The sequence below is a fragment of the Podarcis tiliguerta genome (genome assembly GCF_965153285.1).
Source record: "Podarcis tiliguerta genome assembly, chromosome: 16".
Classification (NCBI taxonomy): Eukaryota; Metazoa; Chordata; class Lepidosauria; order Squamata; family Lacertidae; genus Podarcis; species Podarcis tiliguerta.
In genome coordinates this window covers 26,391,412-26,410,633 of record NC_139549.1, presented here as the reverse complement: position 1 = coordinate 26,410,633, position 19,222 = coordinate 26,391,412, and the positions used below count along the sequence as shown (strand labels likewise).

Sequence of the window (19,222 nt, the reverse complement as noted above, 5' to 3'; positions counted from 1 at the left end):
GGTAAATATTATATATTTATTTATTAAAACATTAGCTGAAACTGAAGCAATTCCACAGGGAAGGTGTTGTTCCAGCAGGTAAATCCCGTGTGTGTGTGTGTGGATAATTCCATAAAAAATTACAACTCGGGAGCTGAATTTTAGTTGCAAAATTGTTGTAGATAGTTCCATAATTGCAGTCTTGAGTGCCTGCACCTACCAGAAATCTAGATTAAATTTAATTTTGAAGATTAGGGTAAAAACAGTGTATAATTCTACAGTGCAAACCTAGCTAGAGGAAAAGCCAGTTTATAATAAAAACATGTAGGTTTAGCTTACTGTTCAAGCTCAGTGTTGGCTCTGTTTGGGTTATTAAGTGCAGCATGTAAAGTTGAGTGCAGGCCTCAGTCCAAGTTAAACGTTCAACTTTTAGTTCAGGTTTTTTCCCTGTTTTAAAAAACAACCTAGAGTGTAACTTACAAAAATTTGCATTGAGGCATGTTTTAGAGGGATTTGGATCACAACATTCCCAGAAAGGACCTTAACTGCCCACATTCTCACCTTAATCCCCACTAAATCACCACCCACTGTCCACTTCTGACAAAACTTTACATTCACATTGACTGAACTGACCTAATTGCCTCTTCTGAATTTATACTCATTTCATTTCCGTATATGAGCCCCTCAATCTTACTGCAGTACTAGTTGGGGAAAAGCCAGCCACGGCTATATGTTTAGCGTAAGGTAGCAAGAGAGCCAACCGTGCAAGTACAAAGAGCCCTCATTCTTCATTTGTGTGGGGAGCCCCAGCTGAAGCACTGTGTCAGCTTAAGTGACAAAGTGTCTTGGTAATAAGCAAGTAAGGCACCTGTGGAAGTTCAGCAACATGTGGAAGAGGCAGGGTAGTTAATGCTCCCTGTTATTGATCTGCGTAATCAAAAGTTTTTAAAATAACTCAATAAATAAAAACAACAGGTATGCAGGTAGAAAGCGGCGGCTATGCAGTTTGTTCTAAAGAATGTTGCATGTCTGCTGAACAGAAGTTGCTTAACCAATGGGTTTGTTTTCCTTGTCATTGCTCATCAATCTGTGATATACCGTATTTTTTGCTCTATAAGACTCACTTTTTCCCTCCTAAAAAGTAAGGGGAAATGTGTGTGCGTCTTATGGAGCGAATGCAGGCTGCGCAGCTATCCCAGAAGCCAGAACAGCAAGAGGGATTGCTGCTTTCACCTCATAGCGATCCCTCTTGCTGTTCTGGCTTCTGAGATTCAGAATATATTTTTTCCTTGTTTTCCTCCTCCAAAAACTAGGTGCGTCTTGTGGTCTGGTGCGTCTTATAGAGCGAAAAATACGGTACATTTTTTATTGTAAACACAGTAATCCTTACTATTGTGGCTCTTGCAGGGTGATTGCAACCATCCTATGCTTTCTCTGAGTGTCTGCCTAAGAGAAATAAACAAGCAAGCATACTTTGTCATTCCTTGCTGTGCCTGCTCCTGCATTCACTTAGGCAACCCATCAATTCATCAGCAGCCCAGGTTGCCTCAGTCATTATCTCCTGCTAAGCTAGTTCTTTTCCAGCTCACAGAAGGCTGTGTGTTTCCAGGGGCTCAGCCTCTTCCTGATAACTCCCTTCTGCTGACAGGTGAGGCTTAATCAGGCTTCTTTCCCATGTAGTTACAGAGAAAAGAAGGTTATCAGGTCACCCTGCTGAGAACCCATGATGTAATTTCACCACAGTGGTTTCCAAACAAGTAGCTTAGCACATACTTCTGAAGCTTGGCATTATGTCTACTGTATATTTTGAATCAAAAGTATGTAACAAACATGCTTCACTTGCATTACTGCTGTGTATTAGAATTTATTTTATTGCTGTTCATTTCTTTGTAATTAATGTGTCACTCTGGCAGCCCTGATGTAGTTGGCTCAGTCGTCAGATGTTTGGGTACTTAGAACCAAAACACACGTGTACACATGGGCATTGTATTGTGCAAGAGAAGCTTAGGTTTAATGTGGAGTTCCTCTGGTCAAACGGGTTACCTTGCTGTATTATGCATGTGAGAGAACTGATCCCTATAACCTAAGTACTAGATACCTAGATTTTACAAGCAGGCAGGCATTCTGTCAGCAGCCTCGTGCCTAGAGTGGAATGTGTGCTGATGTGACTTAGAAATTCCTGTGCTTGGGTCTTGTACCAAGTGATACGGAGATGGTATTGGTGACTGGTGGTCCTTTTTATGTAGGTGGGAACAAGTAATCTTATCCAAAAACCGTTCAGATTTCTGGTCATAAATTGTAACTTGGCATCGTTCCCTCTTCCCCCAGCTTCAGGTTTGTGGGTTGTATCCAAAGCTAGTCCTACTCAGACTTAGACTAATTGAAATCTTGCTTGTTAGTTGCAGGAGCTGCTGTTGCTTGTTCTTCTTCCCTTCTGTGCCTGAAGGTGGACCAGAATAGTTCACATGGCTATGTCCTGGCCTCAGGCCACAAGGCTTCTCCTGTAAATCCTGCCCCCACCTTTTATTTGAGTTTGCTTCTCTGGAATTAAAACAAAGTGCCTCTGGGTTATCTGTCTTTGGTGATAATCCAGTCATGTGAACAATGAGAAAATGAGAAAATTCCCGGCTTGTTTAACTTACTGTTGTGTTTAGACACATGTTTGGGTTTGTGATAATTTAAAAACTGAACAAATGTTTATCAGTTTGGTTCTATAATAATATACTATACCTCTCTGTCTTCCTTTCCAGGGCTTACTCCCTTGTGGATTCCAGTCAAGTATCTACGTTCCTAATTTCTATTCTCCTCATAGTTTATGGTAGCTTCAGGTACGATTATTTTCTTTGGTATATATAACAACCCTGCCCCCAAAAGAAAAGTAATGAATTGCTGGCCGTATGTTGATGCAATGTTCCCTAAAGGTAATCTTGTAGAACCATAATATATTAGGTATATTCTATGTACCTAAAGGGGGTGGAAATGGTAGGTGAAGCAACATTCAGTTTGATCATGACTTGCTAAAGCTGTATTTTAAAGAAAAAATGAATGTTTTGCCAATTTGTTCTCATCTTAAAGCATGAAGGTTTGCTTTCTAGCCACACATCACTTTCATTCTGGAAGGTTTAAGATTGTTTAGGGGGATGGAGTGAAATGTTTTTTGAATCATTTGGCGGACGGACCCAGAAGGGAAGCATCCAGAGCTGCCAGGCAAGACTGGGTATTTTTATTTTTTTTACAAAATTACTGAAAGCATTTTGAATTTGCTATTCTTTTTCAAGGCAATTTCATGTGAGTGCAGATGCATCATCTCCACCTTTGGTTGTTGGATGACTGTCAACTGGGGGAGTGGGGGGAGAGACTCTTGGGGCAAGCGACTCACTCCATTCCTGCATGTTCAATGCTTGCTTTGGACTCAAGTAATCAGTTTACTTCATGGCATCATGTTCTTGACTCCACTTCTGACGGTCTATAGATTTGAAGGATACAAATCTTACAATTTAAATAAAGAAATGAATAAATAATCTGCTTAGACTTCCCTTCTCTTTGCTTTTAGACATCAGTTGAATACGTGTTTTTATTTCAGCAGGCCTTTAAGGTTCTGCTGAATTCAATGGTTTTTCTCCCCCTTTTGACTTCTGCTTTTAAGCTTGTTCTTACGTTTGCTGCTTTTATCGTTTTGTTGCAGCTGTTTATATATTGCCTTTGTATTTTTTTCTGCTTACAATTTCATGTTTGTAAGCTGTTCTGAATGTTCTGCAGAAAAGTAGGGGGTATCACTTTTGGGCAGCCTTTTAGTAACACTCATTAAATTTTGCATTAAATTATATCAAAGCTATGTATTAAATTTCAATAACCACTGCAAATATAAAGTAGAAGGTTTACATGTATTCTTTTGTCTGTAGGTCCCTTAACATGGACTTTGAGAATCAAGACAAAGAAAAGGACAGCAGCAGCTCATCTGGGCCCTTCAATGGCAACAGCACAAATAACAGTAAGAACTTCTTGCTCCATAAGCTGAGGATGCAGAACTTGGACCGACCTTGGTCTTGCAGGCTTGTGATTGAGGCCATCCTATCTGCTGTTGGAATATGGCTACCCCTTCTGGGTGTGAACCACATACCTTGGCTGTCTTGTACAAGCTCTGCCAAATTGAAGGGTGGATAATTGATTCCAAAGTCTTGTAATAATTCATTTTGTTTTGCATTTGTTTTGCACTTGAAGTTCAACATTGCACTGTGTATGTGCTGTAGATGAGTGGTTCTGTCATTGGTGCCTGTAGTATAAAGTTGTCTTTGAGACAGGTAATGCTAAACTGGTGTAGATGGGCAAAGCAACCTCCTTTAGTTCTGAAGCACATTTGTCTTTCTTTACCTGCGGTTCTACTCCATTAATCAGTCCTCTGATGAGTTACAGATTTCCCCCCTTCACAAGCACACACATTTTTTCCACTTCAGAACAGTATACAATATTATATCTATTTTTCCATGCAAGATACACTGTGTGCTTTTTCTGCTTCTCCAATTTCCATTGCCTTTTCTTTAGAGTAGAGACCAACAGTGCAATCCTATGCAACTTTACTCTGAAGCAAGACTTTTTGTCTTCTGTGGAGCTTATGCCCAATTTAAACATGTCTGAGAGGTACATGTAAGCGCATCCAATGCAGGCAAGACCCAATCTGTGTATTTGATGAACACTGACAGTATGTTTTGAGGGTGGGTAGTGGGTGGGGTGATCAGCTCCTTGCCCTCCTGGTTATCTCAGTTTGCTACTTGGTGTAACTGAGAAAGAGAAGGTGAACAAGTGTGTAGAGGGTGGATTCTGTGCACATACGCGCGCCCTCTCTCTCTTTGGGTGGCATGGTAGAGAGTATTATTGGGATCGCAGAAGGAAGGGGGCATAATTTTTTTCTTTCCTCTCCTGCCACAATCCTGACAAACATTTCTCCTTTGCAGCAGCAGTTTGCATTGAGAGGAGAGCTCCCCTTGGCACCCTGAGGCAATGTTCTCCCAGTGCAAATAGCAGCTTTGGGACTGCAGCAAGAAAGGAAATGGTTTAACCCCACTGCCTGTTGCAATCTGTGATTATTATCAGCTCCCCTCCTCACAAAGCACAGGCACACCAACTGCAAAAGTATATATAACATTATGCCTAGTTAGGCCTAAGCTTTGGTTGTAAAGGGGAAGGGGTGAACATCAGGTAGGAATGCACATGAATGCTAAATGTGTGCCATTGTGATGCCAAATAACAAATGTCTCCTTTCCTTTAAAAACTAATAAAATAAAATTCCTGCAGGTATCCAGACCATTGATTCAACACAGGCGTTGTTCCTTCCCATTGGGGCATCTGTGTCCCTCTTAGTCATGTTCTTCTTCTTCGACTCGGTTCAAGTTGTCTTTACAATATGTACAGCAGGTAACTGCCTTCTCTTCACTTTCCCCCATCTTACATAGGGACTCATTGTTGCTGGAAATTGACACAGTTTTGAGGATGTCATATGAAGAAACTGCTTGTAGAAATACTGGTGGTTTCCTTCTATTTGTGTATATAACAGCTAGAAACTACCTGTCAATGTATAGAAAGTCAAGCACATAGAGGCTGCAGTGTTTTGTCCATTACTTGCTTTAATATTTTTTTCTCTGTTACAACTTTCTCCACTTTAGCTGAGCAGCAGATTTTTAAAAAGAAGTCTGGTTAAATGTACTTGCAAAATCACAGGCATCTTGGATCCTCATAGAGGCACTTCCTCCTTTTTCTCACAGGGGCATAAATCTCCCAAGATGGTGCCATTTGGGGCATCTTATAAACAGAGTATGGGGGGGGGGGTTCTCCAGAACTATTGTGTTTGTTCATAATGCAAGTTTCATTGGTCAGCTTCCTGCCCTACAATGGCTTTTGTGATGAGGAGTGGCTAAAAATATTTTAAATAAATAAACTGGCAGTCCCATGCACATTTGCATAGAAATTCCATTAAGATTGGTTGAACTTCCTTCACAGGAAATACAAATAGAAATGGGTATATTGATAAGAGAAGATTGACTAACATCTTTAACAACAATTCATTCTAAGAAATGATTGAATTCTCTACCACAGGATTTAGTAAGGGCCGCCAACTTGGATGGTTTTAAAAATGAATTAAACAAATTCTTGGGAGGATTTACAGTGGTACCTCTGGTTAAGTACTTAATTCATTCCGGAGGTCCGTTCTTAACCTGAAACTGTTCTTAACCTGAAGCACTACTTTAGCTAATGGGGCCTCCTGCAGCTGCCGCGCTGCCGGAGCATGATTTCTGTTCTCATCCTGAAGCAAAGTTCTTAATCCGAGGTACTATTTCTGTGTTAGCGGAGTCTGTAACCTGAAGCGTATGTAACCCGAGGTATTTAATACTGTATTTAATAAACTCAAGTTGCTGATTCAAATGTCAGTGTCTATAATAGACTTTAACTTATATTTCTCTTGATGTGATCTGTCAAGCTATCAGATTTGGTAGGTAGTTACCTGGAGAGGAGCCTTCTCAGTGGTGGTGCCCTCCCAGTAGAATCCTCTCCTTAGGGAGGCTCACCCCAATACCTCCTCTATTAGAGGATTTTAAGCAGAAACTGGATGTTAATTTAGGGGTTTGCAGGAGTGGGGTTTTTTTTTGCACTTTGGCAAATGGTTGGACTAGAGCAGGCACGTCCAACAGGTAGAAAAGGTAGACCGTGATCTACCAGGAGATCACTGGACTTCTGCAGTAGATCACTCCCCCCCCCAAGAAGCTCAAAAAATCCCTTTAAAAAGCTCAACAACTTTGACCTGAACCCCCTAAAAGTGGGTAGATCACTGCTAGTTTTTAACTCTGTGAGTAGATCGCAGTCTCTTGGGAGTTGGCCACCCCTGGACTAGAGGATGTTGAAGCCACTTCCAGCTTAATGATTCCAACTCATTTTTGTACCAGACAAAGAGAGTTTTATTTTCCCATGCTTTTTATCTTGCCTCTTTTATCTCTGCTGATTGCTTTTACACTCTTTTGTATTTGTTTTATTTCTGCTATCGTGTTAATGTTTTCGTCTTTACATTTGCCGCCTCCTCTGTATTTTGAATTATTTGCACGTCACCCTGTGAAGCTGTTGAGAGGTGCGGTATAAATTCACGAGAAGGTTAATTAAAAAGAGAACTGCAGAATTCTCCAAAGCCAATGGGCACATTCTTCTGAGAAGTTCTCCTGTAGAATACCCATTTAAATAAATGCCATGCAAGGGTCCAGAGCCTATTTGTTTCAGTGGGATTTGCATTGGAGGACTTCCTGCAGGATTGTGCTCAATATGTGGTGATGCATTTAGATGTTTGCAACAGTTAAATATTACCCATGGAAATTAGTCTCTGCGTTCCACATCTTTGGCCCACTGACAAAAATGTGGCATTTCAGAAGAGTTTTCTAGCCAGACTTAAATGTTTTGGGTCAGTCTTTTGACCAAAGCATTCTGTGTGGGCTCTCCCCACCTTAGGAACATACTAGTTTCATGATTATAATTTACTGATAAATTGCTTGGACTTCAGATGTTTTCCAGCAAAATGCAAAAAGCCCTTCACAGACATTTTAATTAAAGTTCAAATTGTGTTTTGGCCACAGATACTTTTTTTCCTTCACATCCTTGGCCACAGATGTTGACATGTGTAAGTTTTCTGTGCTTGTTTTGGAGTTTTTGCAACATTGGTCTGTATTAACATTGCCTTTTCTTTCTCTCCCTCTCTCCATTTCTCCAGTTCTCGCAACAATAGCCTTTGCTTTCCTTCTGCTCCCAATGTGCCAGTATTTAACACGACCTTGTTCACCTCAAAACAAGTAAGGAAGGTTGTTGTTTTTTTTGTTCTGTGCAGTGCAAAGAACCTGTTGTTGATTCAACAAGATGGGCCTCTCTGTTGTTGGTAGAGCTTTTGGCTCTGAGAAGAAGTTCAAAAACAGCCCTGCCACTGCTTTCCACGCCTGTGTTTATAATGCACAAAGAGGGTATTGCAGAGTTCTTCTGCGGTGAGCTCTAAACAGGGCTGACCCACATTTGATACCTCCCCACAGTTAATGTGAGGCACGCTCTCTTGGGAAGTTCTCCTGCACAAATAGCCCAGGAACGAAGAGGAGCTTGCACAACTTTCCTTCATCTCAAGGCTTTCATATTCAGAAGAGCATCCAAGCAGACTTTGCCTTGGGAGTCACAGCTGCCTAATTCCTACTCGCCTGCTCATGGTGGCTTGAGACAGCTGCTTCCCCCAGGTCTTGAGGACAATGTGCTGCTCCCACCCCTGCAAGGCTCCTGCTTTTGATCTTACAGCAGAAGGGGTGGGGGCAAAAGTGTCACACACACTACTTCTCTTTTTTTCGGCCGCTTCTCAGGAATCACCACTTCACCATGCCAAAACTGATGTATATGGTTATAGGCAGAAATAATGACCTGTTTGAATTGACGCCAGTAGGGTTGGTTCATAGTGGTGGTACTTTTCTAGCTGGGGGACAGAAACACAGTTGAAATTCATTTTTTTGCAGGGGAGGGAAGAATTCTGGTCACAAGCACTGGCTCTAGAGATCATAGGGAATGTTTAAAAAAAAGTCCAACTTTTATGACAGCTTTGGAATAATGTCTTCTGAAAGCTGTATCTTAAAACTACACCCCCCATCCCCAAATTGGCATGAAGGGGTAGAACACTTCTGACACCCTCTCAGCAGAAAGCCCAAGAATAGAGTAGCCAAAATAACCCTTTCATCTAATTTTAGGATCTTGGCAAATGAGTCAGGTTTGTGGGGGAGATCCTTGAGATCATGCCTTCAGCACCTTTCCTTTGACAAAAGCCTTGTCACTAGGGCATTTCTGGTGCTCTTGAACCCAGTCCAAATAAGAGCCACAACAGATCCCCCCTCCCACCTCCTTCTTGCTACATACCAGAGAAGAGCCTTCATTGTTTTTGTGTTTCTGGTGGTGTTTTCCAGGATTTCTTTTGGCTGCTGTGGGCGTTTTACAGCTGCTGAGCTGCTCTCTTTCTCCCTCTCTGTGATGCTTGTCCTTATCTGGGTCCTAACTGGTCACTGGCTCCTCATGGACGGTAAGTGCTGCTGAATATGTGGATCTGGTTACTTGCTTGTAACAGTGACAGGTTGAAAAATTGTTAGTGGAAACTTTTCTTGCATTCTTTATTCAAAATGAACTCTGTACTTGCCATGGAAGTGTGTGTGTGCGTGTGTGTGTGTATTGTGTAAGGCAGTTTTTTCCAAGTAGTGTGGGAAGAGAGATTAATAAACTGAAGGTCCCTATGAACACAAAGTCCCCATCCAGAGAGTATGCTGTTGTTGTGCCTCTGCCTGATTCACTGCTTTTTCTTTTGACGGCATGGGATGTGATGAATCCTAAAATCTTGGAAGGCACCCAAGGGTCATCTAATCCAACCTCCTTCAGTGCAGGAATCTCAGCTGAAACATCCATATAGAATCATAGAATCTTAGAGTAATCATAGAATCTTGATCATTCAATTGCTCCTGATGCAGGCAGGCAGCAGAATGGTCCACCCTCAGAGGAGACTGCCTGTTGTATGTCAGCAGCAGAAACTGTTCAGGGTTTGGAAAGAAGCAGGCAGAAACACAGAAATCTGTACTATGACAGAATGTTAGCGACTTTCATATAAAGCAAATATATAAGGAGGAATGAAGTTCTTCCACTTTTAATTTAGAAAAAAGGGGGTGTCCAAGCTATCAGAAGCTCAGAAAAAGCTCACACAATTACTGTGAGCCAAAGAAAAGCGTTCTTTTCTGTCCAAAGTGGGGTGTGGGTTTAGAATTAGTCAATCTAACACTTGTCATTATGTAATAGACTGCAGAGAAGGAGAAGTGCAGAACTTCCAGGTTCTTAGGAGTGGCAACAGCCTCACTGGTGCACTCATGGAGGAGTAGACAGTTGTGCAGACTAGTGACTGATTTTCAGAGACAGAACACATTCACACACATAATGAGTCATGGCTCAAATACAACAACAAGCTTAGCAAAGTGAAACATTTTTGAAGTGCTGGTGTCTCCAGTACTTTCACATGTAGTACCTGATGCAGAAAGGGTGCAGCCTCCATCACTTGTCACACAGGCCTCAGCTGCTTTTCCAAGGGGTGGAACAGCAAACAGACAAGAAAGTTCTCTCTCTGCAGAAACTTTAGTTCAAGTCTATGCTAATGTCAGCTCAAGCCTGTCTGTTGTGGGGGAGGATTTCAGTTTTACAAGTAGCTTGGGGAGAGTGTTCTTATTATTGTTCTGAAAATTAATTATTAAAGTCACACATGTTTCTCTTCAGGCAGCCCTTCTCATGGTTGTGATCAAACCATTAACATTACCATTTGGTTGATTGCCTTTCCCACATGTGGATAATTATTCCATATGAGTCTTACCTTTCCCAACCTGTATAAAGAATTAGCAAAGGCACTTTTGCATTGCTGTCTCTTGTCTTGAACAGTGTATCTCATGTCAAAATTACCAAAATATTATTGCCTATATGGAGCATGTCAGTAAATTTTGGCTAATGAATTGTGGAGTGTTGTGTACATTCCGTGCTGCTGCAGGTTTACTGAATGCTTTTCGTCCTCTACTCTCTTTGCTTTTAATCGTTCTTAATCTCTAACATTTGAAAACGTTACATTGTGTTAATATTACTGACTTGGTTGGCTTACACAGATACTGAAAGAGCAAGTTTCTAGGCCTTAAGATTCAGAGAGATAAACCATTCCCTTGCGTTCGCCCATTTTGTTCCCTGCCCAAAGCAATTTAGGATTTTTGAGAGGTTGATCTAGAGAAGCATGTTAAACTATGAAAGCAGATTAATTGCTTGGATATACAAATTTACACAACATATTCAGAGGACGGAACAGGATGTCTGCCTTGCAGAAATTAGATTATTATTTTTTTTTGGCCAGTACACATAACCCTATATGTCAGTAGTCTACACTGGCAACTTTCCTCCATTTTCAAGCTGCCACTTCATCTCCAAGAAGTATCCCTACTGTGGTGTGTCTGGGTACAGTAGATGTTTTGTCTGTAGTCTTAGGCTTATTTACCAGCAACTGTCACTTTGCATAGTGATCCAACTGTTTTGTTGCATTTCTGTTTTGTAGCTCTGGCCATGGGCCTGTGCGTTGCAATGATCGCCTTTGTCCGATTGCCCAGCCTCAAGGTTTCCTGTCTGCTGCTCTCGGGGCTATTAATTTATGATGTCTTCTGGGTGAGTTTCTTCTAGTTTCTTATGTATCCCTATAACCAGACAATGAGTTCTTCTGACCTTGATGGCAGGCTTACAGCACCCATCACCTTGGACATCTTGAAATACTGTCACTGGGTACCAGGGGGCATCTATAGGCACACCCCATTTTGTTGCTGCATCTTTCAGTCATAACTTTCTAAAAGGCTTTCCCCTTCACTTACATTGTATTTTTTCCATATCACTCCCGGGACCTTCCCCAACTCAATTTTATCTTTTTCATAAACTTCTTTGTGGTTGGTTTGTTTGTTTACAATCTAGCAGCCTATAAGATTAATTAATTAACAAATTCACTTCAACTTTGTGTAGGAAATAGGTGATGAAGATCCCCCCCACTATTCAGAAGAGGCTGATTATACACCTTGGCACACCTTAGAGGGTACCACCTTGGTCTCACCCAGCAGCCACCCTCAGGCAGTCAGAGAAATTTGCCTCTTTAGAAAATGTATATGTGGCTTTTCAATTAAAAAATGCAACATGGCAACCATATATCTCCACTGTTTGATTTTCATGTTTCATTGCATCTTGAAGGCCACATTGGTCAGATAGTATCAACACCTCTTTTTTTCCTGAACACTCTTGTGGAGGAAGCTGTTGGAGCTTCTGGGGGAACTGGTGTGAAAACTTCTCACCCTGTCCTCTTGTTGATTACTTCTTGGTGAGGCTTGCAGTGGCCTCAGTGCCCCCCACCCAATCGTCCTGGCAATGTGTTATTGACCACCAGGTCTAGATGGTACAATATAGACTAAAGGAACATCTTTTGAATATGTTTTACAGGTTGTATATAACTCCCAGCAAAATATCCAAAATGTATAAAACGAGATCTTATACGTGCTGGAGGTGTAAACAGGCAGAAGGGACACTGTTTCATTTGTGGTGGGGTTGCAAAAAAATTAACAATTTTTGCGATATTATATATGAGGAATTAAAAAAAAAATGTTTAAGCAAACTTTCATAAAGAAACCAGAAGCTTTACTCTTAGGCATTTTAGATTCAGATTTTGCAAATGAAAAAATATAATATTCTTATATGCTACAGCAGCAGCAAGAATATTAATTGCCAGAAATTGGAAAGGAGAATTAGTACCAACAAAAGAGGAATGGCAGGATAAATTATTTCAGTATCTCAAACGGGCAAAAATGGCAGAAACCATTAGGAGACAGCCAAACCAAAATTCAAAAAGGAGTGAGAAATTTATAAAGAATATTTTAAAAAGCAGTGCCCTCAAGTTAAAACCTGGACATGCTTTGATTCATTTTCGCAAACCACAATATGGATTATAAGTATAGTATTCAGATAACAAGAAGTGACAAAATGATTAAAGAAGCAGTTTAGTAAACAGATAAGAGAGACCTGCTTTGAGGAAGACAGAAGTCTACTGGGGAAGGTAAGGAATTGGGAATTAAGAACATGGTAGCATAAGTTCTTTTGTAAGAACATATGGATTTATGGATGGATGGATTTTTTTAATTCTTTTATCATTTTTGTTAATTTCTTGTGTGTGTTTATTAAGTAAGAAAACTAATAAAAAGCATATTAAAAATAAATAAACGGCACAATTGGTTGGTGCCCCCAAAGGGCAGGGGTTGTTTCTCGCCTGTGTGGGTGGTATCAACGGGTCCCTTTTGAGCCAGCAAACATGAGTGTCCTTGTGGGTGTGTCCACTGCTCCCATGTTGCATCTCCTATAGATGCAGGTGGGCTTCTGTCTCTTAAGGAACATAAGGCTATCATGTATATCAGCCGCTCTTGAGACTAAGCAAAAGGGTTAGTGCCATGTCACTAGGAACTGGCAAATCTGCAAATCCTGTATGGTTTCATCTATTTGCTTCACTTACTGGTCTCCTGGCTCATAGGTTCTCTTGATCTTAGGCTGGATAATGAGAGAGATGCATAGCTTTTGAGGTGATCAAAAATAGCTTTTGTGTTTCCCCTGCCCCCCAGGTCTTCTTTTCCGCCTACATCTTCAATAGCAATGTTATGGTGAAAGTGGCCACACAACCAGCTGATAATCCGCTTGATGTTTTATCACGGAAGCTCCACCTTGGACCAAATGTAGGTCGAGATGTCCCCCGCTTGTCGCTGCCTGGCAAACTTGTATTTCCAAGGTAGGAGTCACCTTTTTGCCTCACATCCTTTACTGAGGCTTCTTTATATTTTGCTCTTGGGAAATTGTTTTGTGGTAGATATGCTGTTTTAAGAAGAACCCAAGAAGCTTTGGGGTCACAATTAGGAAAGTGGTTTCCCTTTTGCTTGCACCCTAACCCGAGGGTCTGTGTGCTGATGGTTGGTCAGAGAAGAAAGGTTAACCTAGCTCCTTGTTTTCCAGTTCCACAGGCAGCCACTTCTCCATGCTGGGAATTGGAGACATTGTGATGCCTGGCCTCCTTCTCTGCTTTGTCCTGCGTTATGATAACTACAAGAAGCAAGCCAACAGCGATTCCTGTGGTGCTCCAGGACCAGGGAACATCTCTGGCCGCATGCAGAAAGTCTCTTATTTTCACTGCACACTCATTGGATACTTCGTAGGTAAGGGGGAGGGATGTGTGCAGAAGTTGATGTGGTGAGTTCAGTCTGGATGAATCTCCCCCCCACTTTTAAAGTTTGATGTATCTTGCAATTGTGTGCAAGATGCTTTTAACTGTAATGTTTTTCTAAAGGTTAGAAGGTGCTCACACAGACATCTTGGTTTGGAGCACGTTGGTTTTATTTGCCAAAAGCGAGTAGACAAAGTTGCTGTTTGTAAACCTGAACTGAAGAGTGATAGAAGAGGAAGCTTTAAAAGTGTGCTGTAGGATAAGTTTATGGGATTGAGAGACAGAGCAACGGTTGCACTTTGGGGTGTGCTAAAGTTGTCTTTCCAAATAGTGAATGGAATTCAGTCACTTGGCATCAGGCTGATATTGGAAAAACAAGAGGACAGAAGTCTTCCATTGGCAGTGACTGTTAAAGAATTGGAATGGTTAAATTGCAGGACTTAAAATTTCATTGGGAACTATTTTGTAAACACGTGAGCTCCATTTATAGGCTTCTGGAACAGGAATTAAAGCAAACATGTTTTTATTTTGAGAAGTTGTCTTTGTTACAAGCAGGATTTTTATGTTTTTAAAAAAGCTTTCCAACAAAGGGTATCTTAAATCTAGATACTGAAAGCAAAATACCGAGAATAGCCATGCATGTTTGATGTGTTGACTGCTTGCAAAGTATGTGTACAAAACATGTGTGATTAGGGGATTTGCAAAGAGGAAATTGGTTTTGGAGGGCAGAGGGCAATTAAAGGAAGGAGCAAAAGAGCTCAGGGGCAAACTTGCCTTCTGTCTCTTTGCCTTTGCCTTCTGTCTCTCTGCCACAGAGATCATTTCTGTGCTTTGAAGTTTTTCCTCACTACCATGAGATTAGAAGCCATTTGCTCTGGAAAATTAAAGCAGAGGCTTATTATTTAAAAGCTGTTAACAGAACTTTAGTTCAGGAAGCCGTTCACTTGACCTTGGTGCAGTTTGCATTGTTGAATCATCCTGCCATGATACACAGTGTCTCTCTCTCAAGAGAAAACAAGACAGCAAATACATCATCTAAGAGAGAAAGGCGCCCATTTGAGTGCTGTCATGTCATCTTGTCTTTTCTTATATTGCAGGCCTCTTAACTGCGACGGTCGCTTCTCGCATCCACCGGGCAGCTCAGCCCGCCCTCCTCTACTTGGTACCCTTCACCTTATTGCCACTCCTCACTATGGCCTATTTAAAGGTGAGAGGAGTGTTGGGAGTCACGTCTGTGGGAATCTCCTTGGGCACATCAGTGATGTACTGTCTAACCCCCTCCCCAGCATCTGCTGTGCAATTGCAAGGCCCATCCTTTTGAATTGCTGTGCACAGCCACTGAAAGCAGCAAAAAAGAGAAGTTATTTTTGTTAGGGTATATGCATCCTACAACATACTACCACTATATACAGTATATACTGTACAGTATACACTATATACCTCCCCACTTACATGTGCTTGACTTGGGCGCATCCTCATATAGGGCAATTCCACGAAATAAATAAATCAGTTCAAATCTGGAAATGGTGGGAGAGAGCTGGAAATCCTTGTGACTCTCAAGGAGACCCTCCCCAGAGCCTGAAGAGGTTTTAAGGGCAGAAAAAAACCTGTGGGCTCCCAAATAGTGCACGGGAGCCCTCCCTGCTGCCAGGCTAGGCCGCTCAACAGCTGTTGGGTGGGAAGCTGTAATGCTGCAGGCTCAGTCCTGTTCCCTGTCCGTTCTGGCGATCTGGAGGCAAAGATACAGTATAGGTTGCTTTTTGTTATGTAGGGTTCCAAAGAGCTCTGAACTTTTTTGTTGTAAAAGAAGAAGAAATCACCCTAGTTCCCTGCCCTGACAAGGTTCCCCACTTACCTTTCACTTATGCTCACGGGGGTCTGGAATGTAATCCCTGTGTAAGTGGGGAGTTGCCTGTACAACAACAAGAACAACAACAAGAGCCAACAGTGTGACGCGGCAGCTAAAAAAGCCAATGCAATTCTGGGCTGCATCAATAGGAGTATAGCATCTAGATCAAGGGAAGTAATAGTGCCACTGTATTCTGCTCTGGCCAGACCTCACCTGGAGTACTGTGTCCAGTTCTGAGCACCACAGTTCAAGAAGGACACTGACAAACTGGAACGTGTCCAGAGGAGGGCAACCAAAATGGTCAAAGGCCTGGAAACGATGCCTTATGAGGAACGGCTAAGGGAGCTGGGCATGTTTAGCCTAGAGAAGAGAAGGTTAAGGGGTGATATGATAGCCATGTTCAAATATATCAAAGGATGTCACATAGAGGAGGGAGAAAGGTTGTTTTCTGCTGCTCCAGAGAAGCGGACACGGAGCAATGGATCCAAACTACAAGAAAGAAGATTCCACCTAAACATTAGGAAGAACTTCCTGACAGTAAGAGCTGTTTGACAGTGGAATTTGCTGCCGAGGAGTGTGGTGGAGTCTCCTTCTTTGGAGGTCTTTAAGCAGAGGCTTGACAACCATATGTCAGGAGTGCTCTGATGGTGTTTCCTGCTTGGCAGGGGGTTGGACTCGATGGCCCTTGTGGTCTCTTCCAACTCTGTGATTCTGTGAACTCCTCTAAACAAATACAATAAAATAAATACCTGAAAGTCAGCATAAAAGCCTACTTAGCAGGTATTAAAGTTCACAGTTGTCTGGTAATGAAATGATGTCAAGAGTTGGGTGATGCCACTACCTGTCGCTGCCTGTCGTACCTCCAGCTGCTGCATCCAAAGAGGTCTCTGCTATATCAGCCTGATCTGCCAGAGGGCACTTGATACCATGGAAGCACTGCAGGCCTGGCCCTTCCTTGTGGGCTGGGGCTGATGGGAGTTGTAGCCCCAAACATCCGGAGGGCGCCATGTTGGCGTAAATGTTACAGAGCAAAATAGTCATAATCCAGCTTCACTTTCTGAATTCTGCCATCCTTGAGCCCCTTGCCCCAAAGGGAGTTTTAGCAGCCTGTTATAATCTGGGTGCAGGAGCAGCCCCTTTGAACTCTGTGAGTCTGTTCACACTCACTTGCTCACTCTTCTGTCCCTTTCCTTAGGGAGATCTGCGTCGCATGTGGTCTGAACCATTCCACTCCAAGACCAGCAGCTCACGTTTCCTGGAGGTATGATGGAACGGATGGAAAGTGACCGGAACTTCTGCCTGGTCCTTTTTTTTGTGGCTCACAGCTTGGTTGTCCGTCCCTGTGGCTGGGCTGGTACTCAGGAGAGAATTACCAGTTTGTGGAACTTGTACAAATGGACTTGCTTTCTGGGAAAAGGAGGAAAGAGCAAAGGCGTTTTGGTGGTGGTGGTCGAGGGAGTGTGGGGGCTTCTCCCCTCCCTTCTTGGAACTGGAGACAGTTTGCCATGGCAGCCGCCTCCCTCTTCTTCCTTCCCCCCCTCCTCCTCCTTACGGATTAGTGCTAGGCCATCCGGTGTTCCTCAGGGGAGAAGAAGGAGGAGGAGGCAGACTGACAGACACTTTCTGGTGAAAACGGCATAGAGTCATTGAGGAACTTGCGAACACTAAGAGGAGACAAATGGTCACTGCGCTTGGAGTTTCTTGGGAAACCCTACAAGTACTTTGGGACCAGTTTTCCGTTGGACTCCGGTTTCAGAGAGAACTGAGACAGAGGTTTTTCTGTCGCTATAATCTTTTTTTCCCCCCCATTCAAATTTATTAAATATGTTCTGTGGTGTGAGGTGACTTATTAAATCCACAGACATTTGAGTGACTTCTTGCAGTACACGATATAAAGACTTTGTTGTAAACAAGTTACATTTCCACCCAGATGTCATGTTGCAGTGAACAAGGGCACGACTTTTATACACACACAAATGCATACACAGAAACACACACACACACACATGCAATGGGAAAAAACCTGCTAGGATCATGCTTTGTAGCTGACAGGGGCTTGCTGTAATTTTTAGCATGTAGAGCAGTTTACTCTGGGCTTTCTTGTATATGGATCTGCAAATATGCTGCTGTCTTTCCCATTTCCCTCCATGAGTGAAGCTTCAGTTAAAAAAAAAAAAAACAACCAGTGTAGTATTTTGTACTTAGTGTGCTCCTGGATTTTAGGGGATTCTTTGATTTTTCAATCAATGTAGCAGACTTAGGGGAGGGAGAAAGCTGAAGCCCTTGACCCCCCCCTCCTCCCGCCGAACCCCTGTTTTTGTTTGTGGGTTTGTTTTTTACAACTTAATCCATTACAGGTTTTTAGTAGCTCCCCTCTTGACCCTGTGCATGTATTATAGCAGCTGTTGTCTCTGTGCGTTCTGATCATAGTAATGTATGACTTGTAAATACATTTTTTCTATTTTCTATTTTTTGTATTATTATTTTTTTTGCATTGTTTGATTAGTGTGCTGTATTTCCCCCCATTCCCTTACGTTTAAAAAAAAAAGGGAGAGAGAAAGAGAAAGAGAGAATCCTGTCCTCTGCTGTTGTGATTGGTCAAAGTTTGTGATGACTGCTTTGTACCTGGGAGTCTCTTAAAATGTGGACTTTTCTAAACAAATTGTCCTGGCTATGTTATTTTTAACTGTTTCAAAGGTTCCTAAGATGAACTTATCTTTCCTGTCAAAAATGAAAGTTTCCTTTCTGCCCACTGGTTTAAAAGACCTGCCCCTGTAATGGGGTGTGTGTTAGCTTAGCTCAGATTCTGGGAATTCCTGGCATTAGGTGGTGGTTTTAAGACCCTTCTTGTCCTAGACCAGATTAGGGAATCATTTTACTGAATATTTTCTCCCCTTCCCCCCTTTTCTTGCTGCTTCCTCAATTCTTTCTGGGGAGGGCTGTGTCTTCATGTCCTGTGAGAGCTTTCCAGGAGCATCTGGCTTGACTACCTTGGGAAACAGGATACTGGGTGCACTTCTGGCCTGATCCAGCCGGGCTGGTCTTATGCTTTATGAATTAGAAGCTGCCTTGAGGGAGGAAACAGGACCAGAAGATAATAAATAATTATGGAAACCACATATTTTTATTTGTTTATTTACCACATTTATATCTTACCCTTTCTTCTATCGTGGAGCTCAGGGCAGCAAATGTGGGATCCTGAGGTGGTCTTCTCCTTGCTCCACCATTGCATTGACTGAGACCTGAGTTTCCTTCATTTGCCCTCATACCATGCTGAGGACAAGCAAAATCTTGGAAGAAAATGCTTAAATGAAATGCTATTTCACCCCCATCTACCGCTGCCTTTTTTTTAACGTGTCAAAGGGAGTAGTATGAGCTGAAAAGTTGGGATTGGTTGGGTCGTTCCTAAAAATTTAGGGAACAGCTGCATACAATTTTTGCATATGACTCCGCACAGAATTAACTAAGCCCTGCTTTATCCTAAAGTTCTTTTGCCAAGAACAGTTCTTGACCATCCTTGTGGACACTAGGATTATTATTATTTTTTAGGATGCATTGTTTCAGGAGACATGCTGAAGAACCTCATTTGAACAGATCAC

The 19,222-nt window shown here is 42.1% G+C and overlaps 1 protein-coding gene across 2 annotated transcripts in view; it reads left to right on the top strand.

Moving 5' to 3' along the window:
* SPPL3 (signal peptide peptidase like 3) overlaps positions 1 to 18,742 on the top strand; it is a 36,369-nt gene extending 17,627 nt beyond the window's left edge. For both annotated transcript variants that reach the window (XM_083417864.1, XM_083417865.1), the window contains exons 2-11: positions 2,730 to 2,807; positions 3,882 to 3,970; positions 5,272 to 5,391; positions 7,724 to 7,802; positions 8,940 to 9,052; positions 11,096 to 11,202; positions 13,182 to 13,345; positions 13,567 to 13,766; positions 14,872 to 14,981; positions 16,819 to 18,742. In XM_083417864.1, coding sequence (XP_083273990.1) covers positions 2,730 to 2,807; positions 3,882 to 3,970; positions 5,272 to 5,391; positions 7,724 to 7,802; positions 8,940 to 9,052; positions 11,096 to 11,202; positions 13,182 to 13,345; positions 13,567 to 13,766; positions 14,872 to 14,981; positions 16,819 to 16,890 — 1,132 coding nt within the window. In that variant the 3' untranslated portion in view covers positions 16,891 to 18,742. The remainder of the gene's footprint in view (positions 1 to 2,729; positions 2,808 to 3,881; positions 3,971 to 5,271; positions 5,392 to 7,723; positions 7,803 to 8,939; positions 9,053 to 11,095; positions 11,203 to 13,181; positions 13,346 to 13,566; positions 13,767 to 14,871; positions 14,982 to 16,818) is intronic.
* The last annotated feature ends 480 nt before the right edge of the window (positions 18,743 to 19,222 follow it).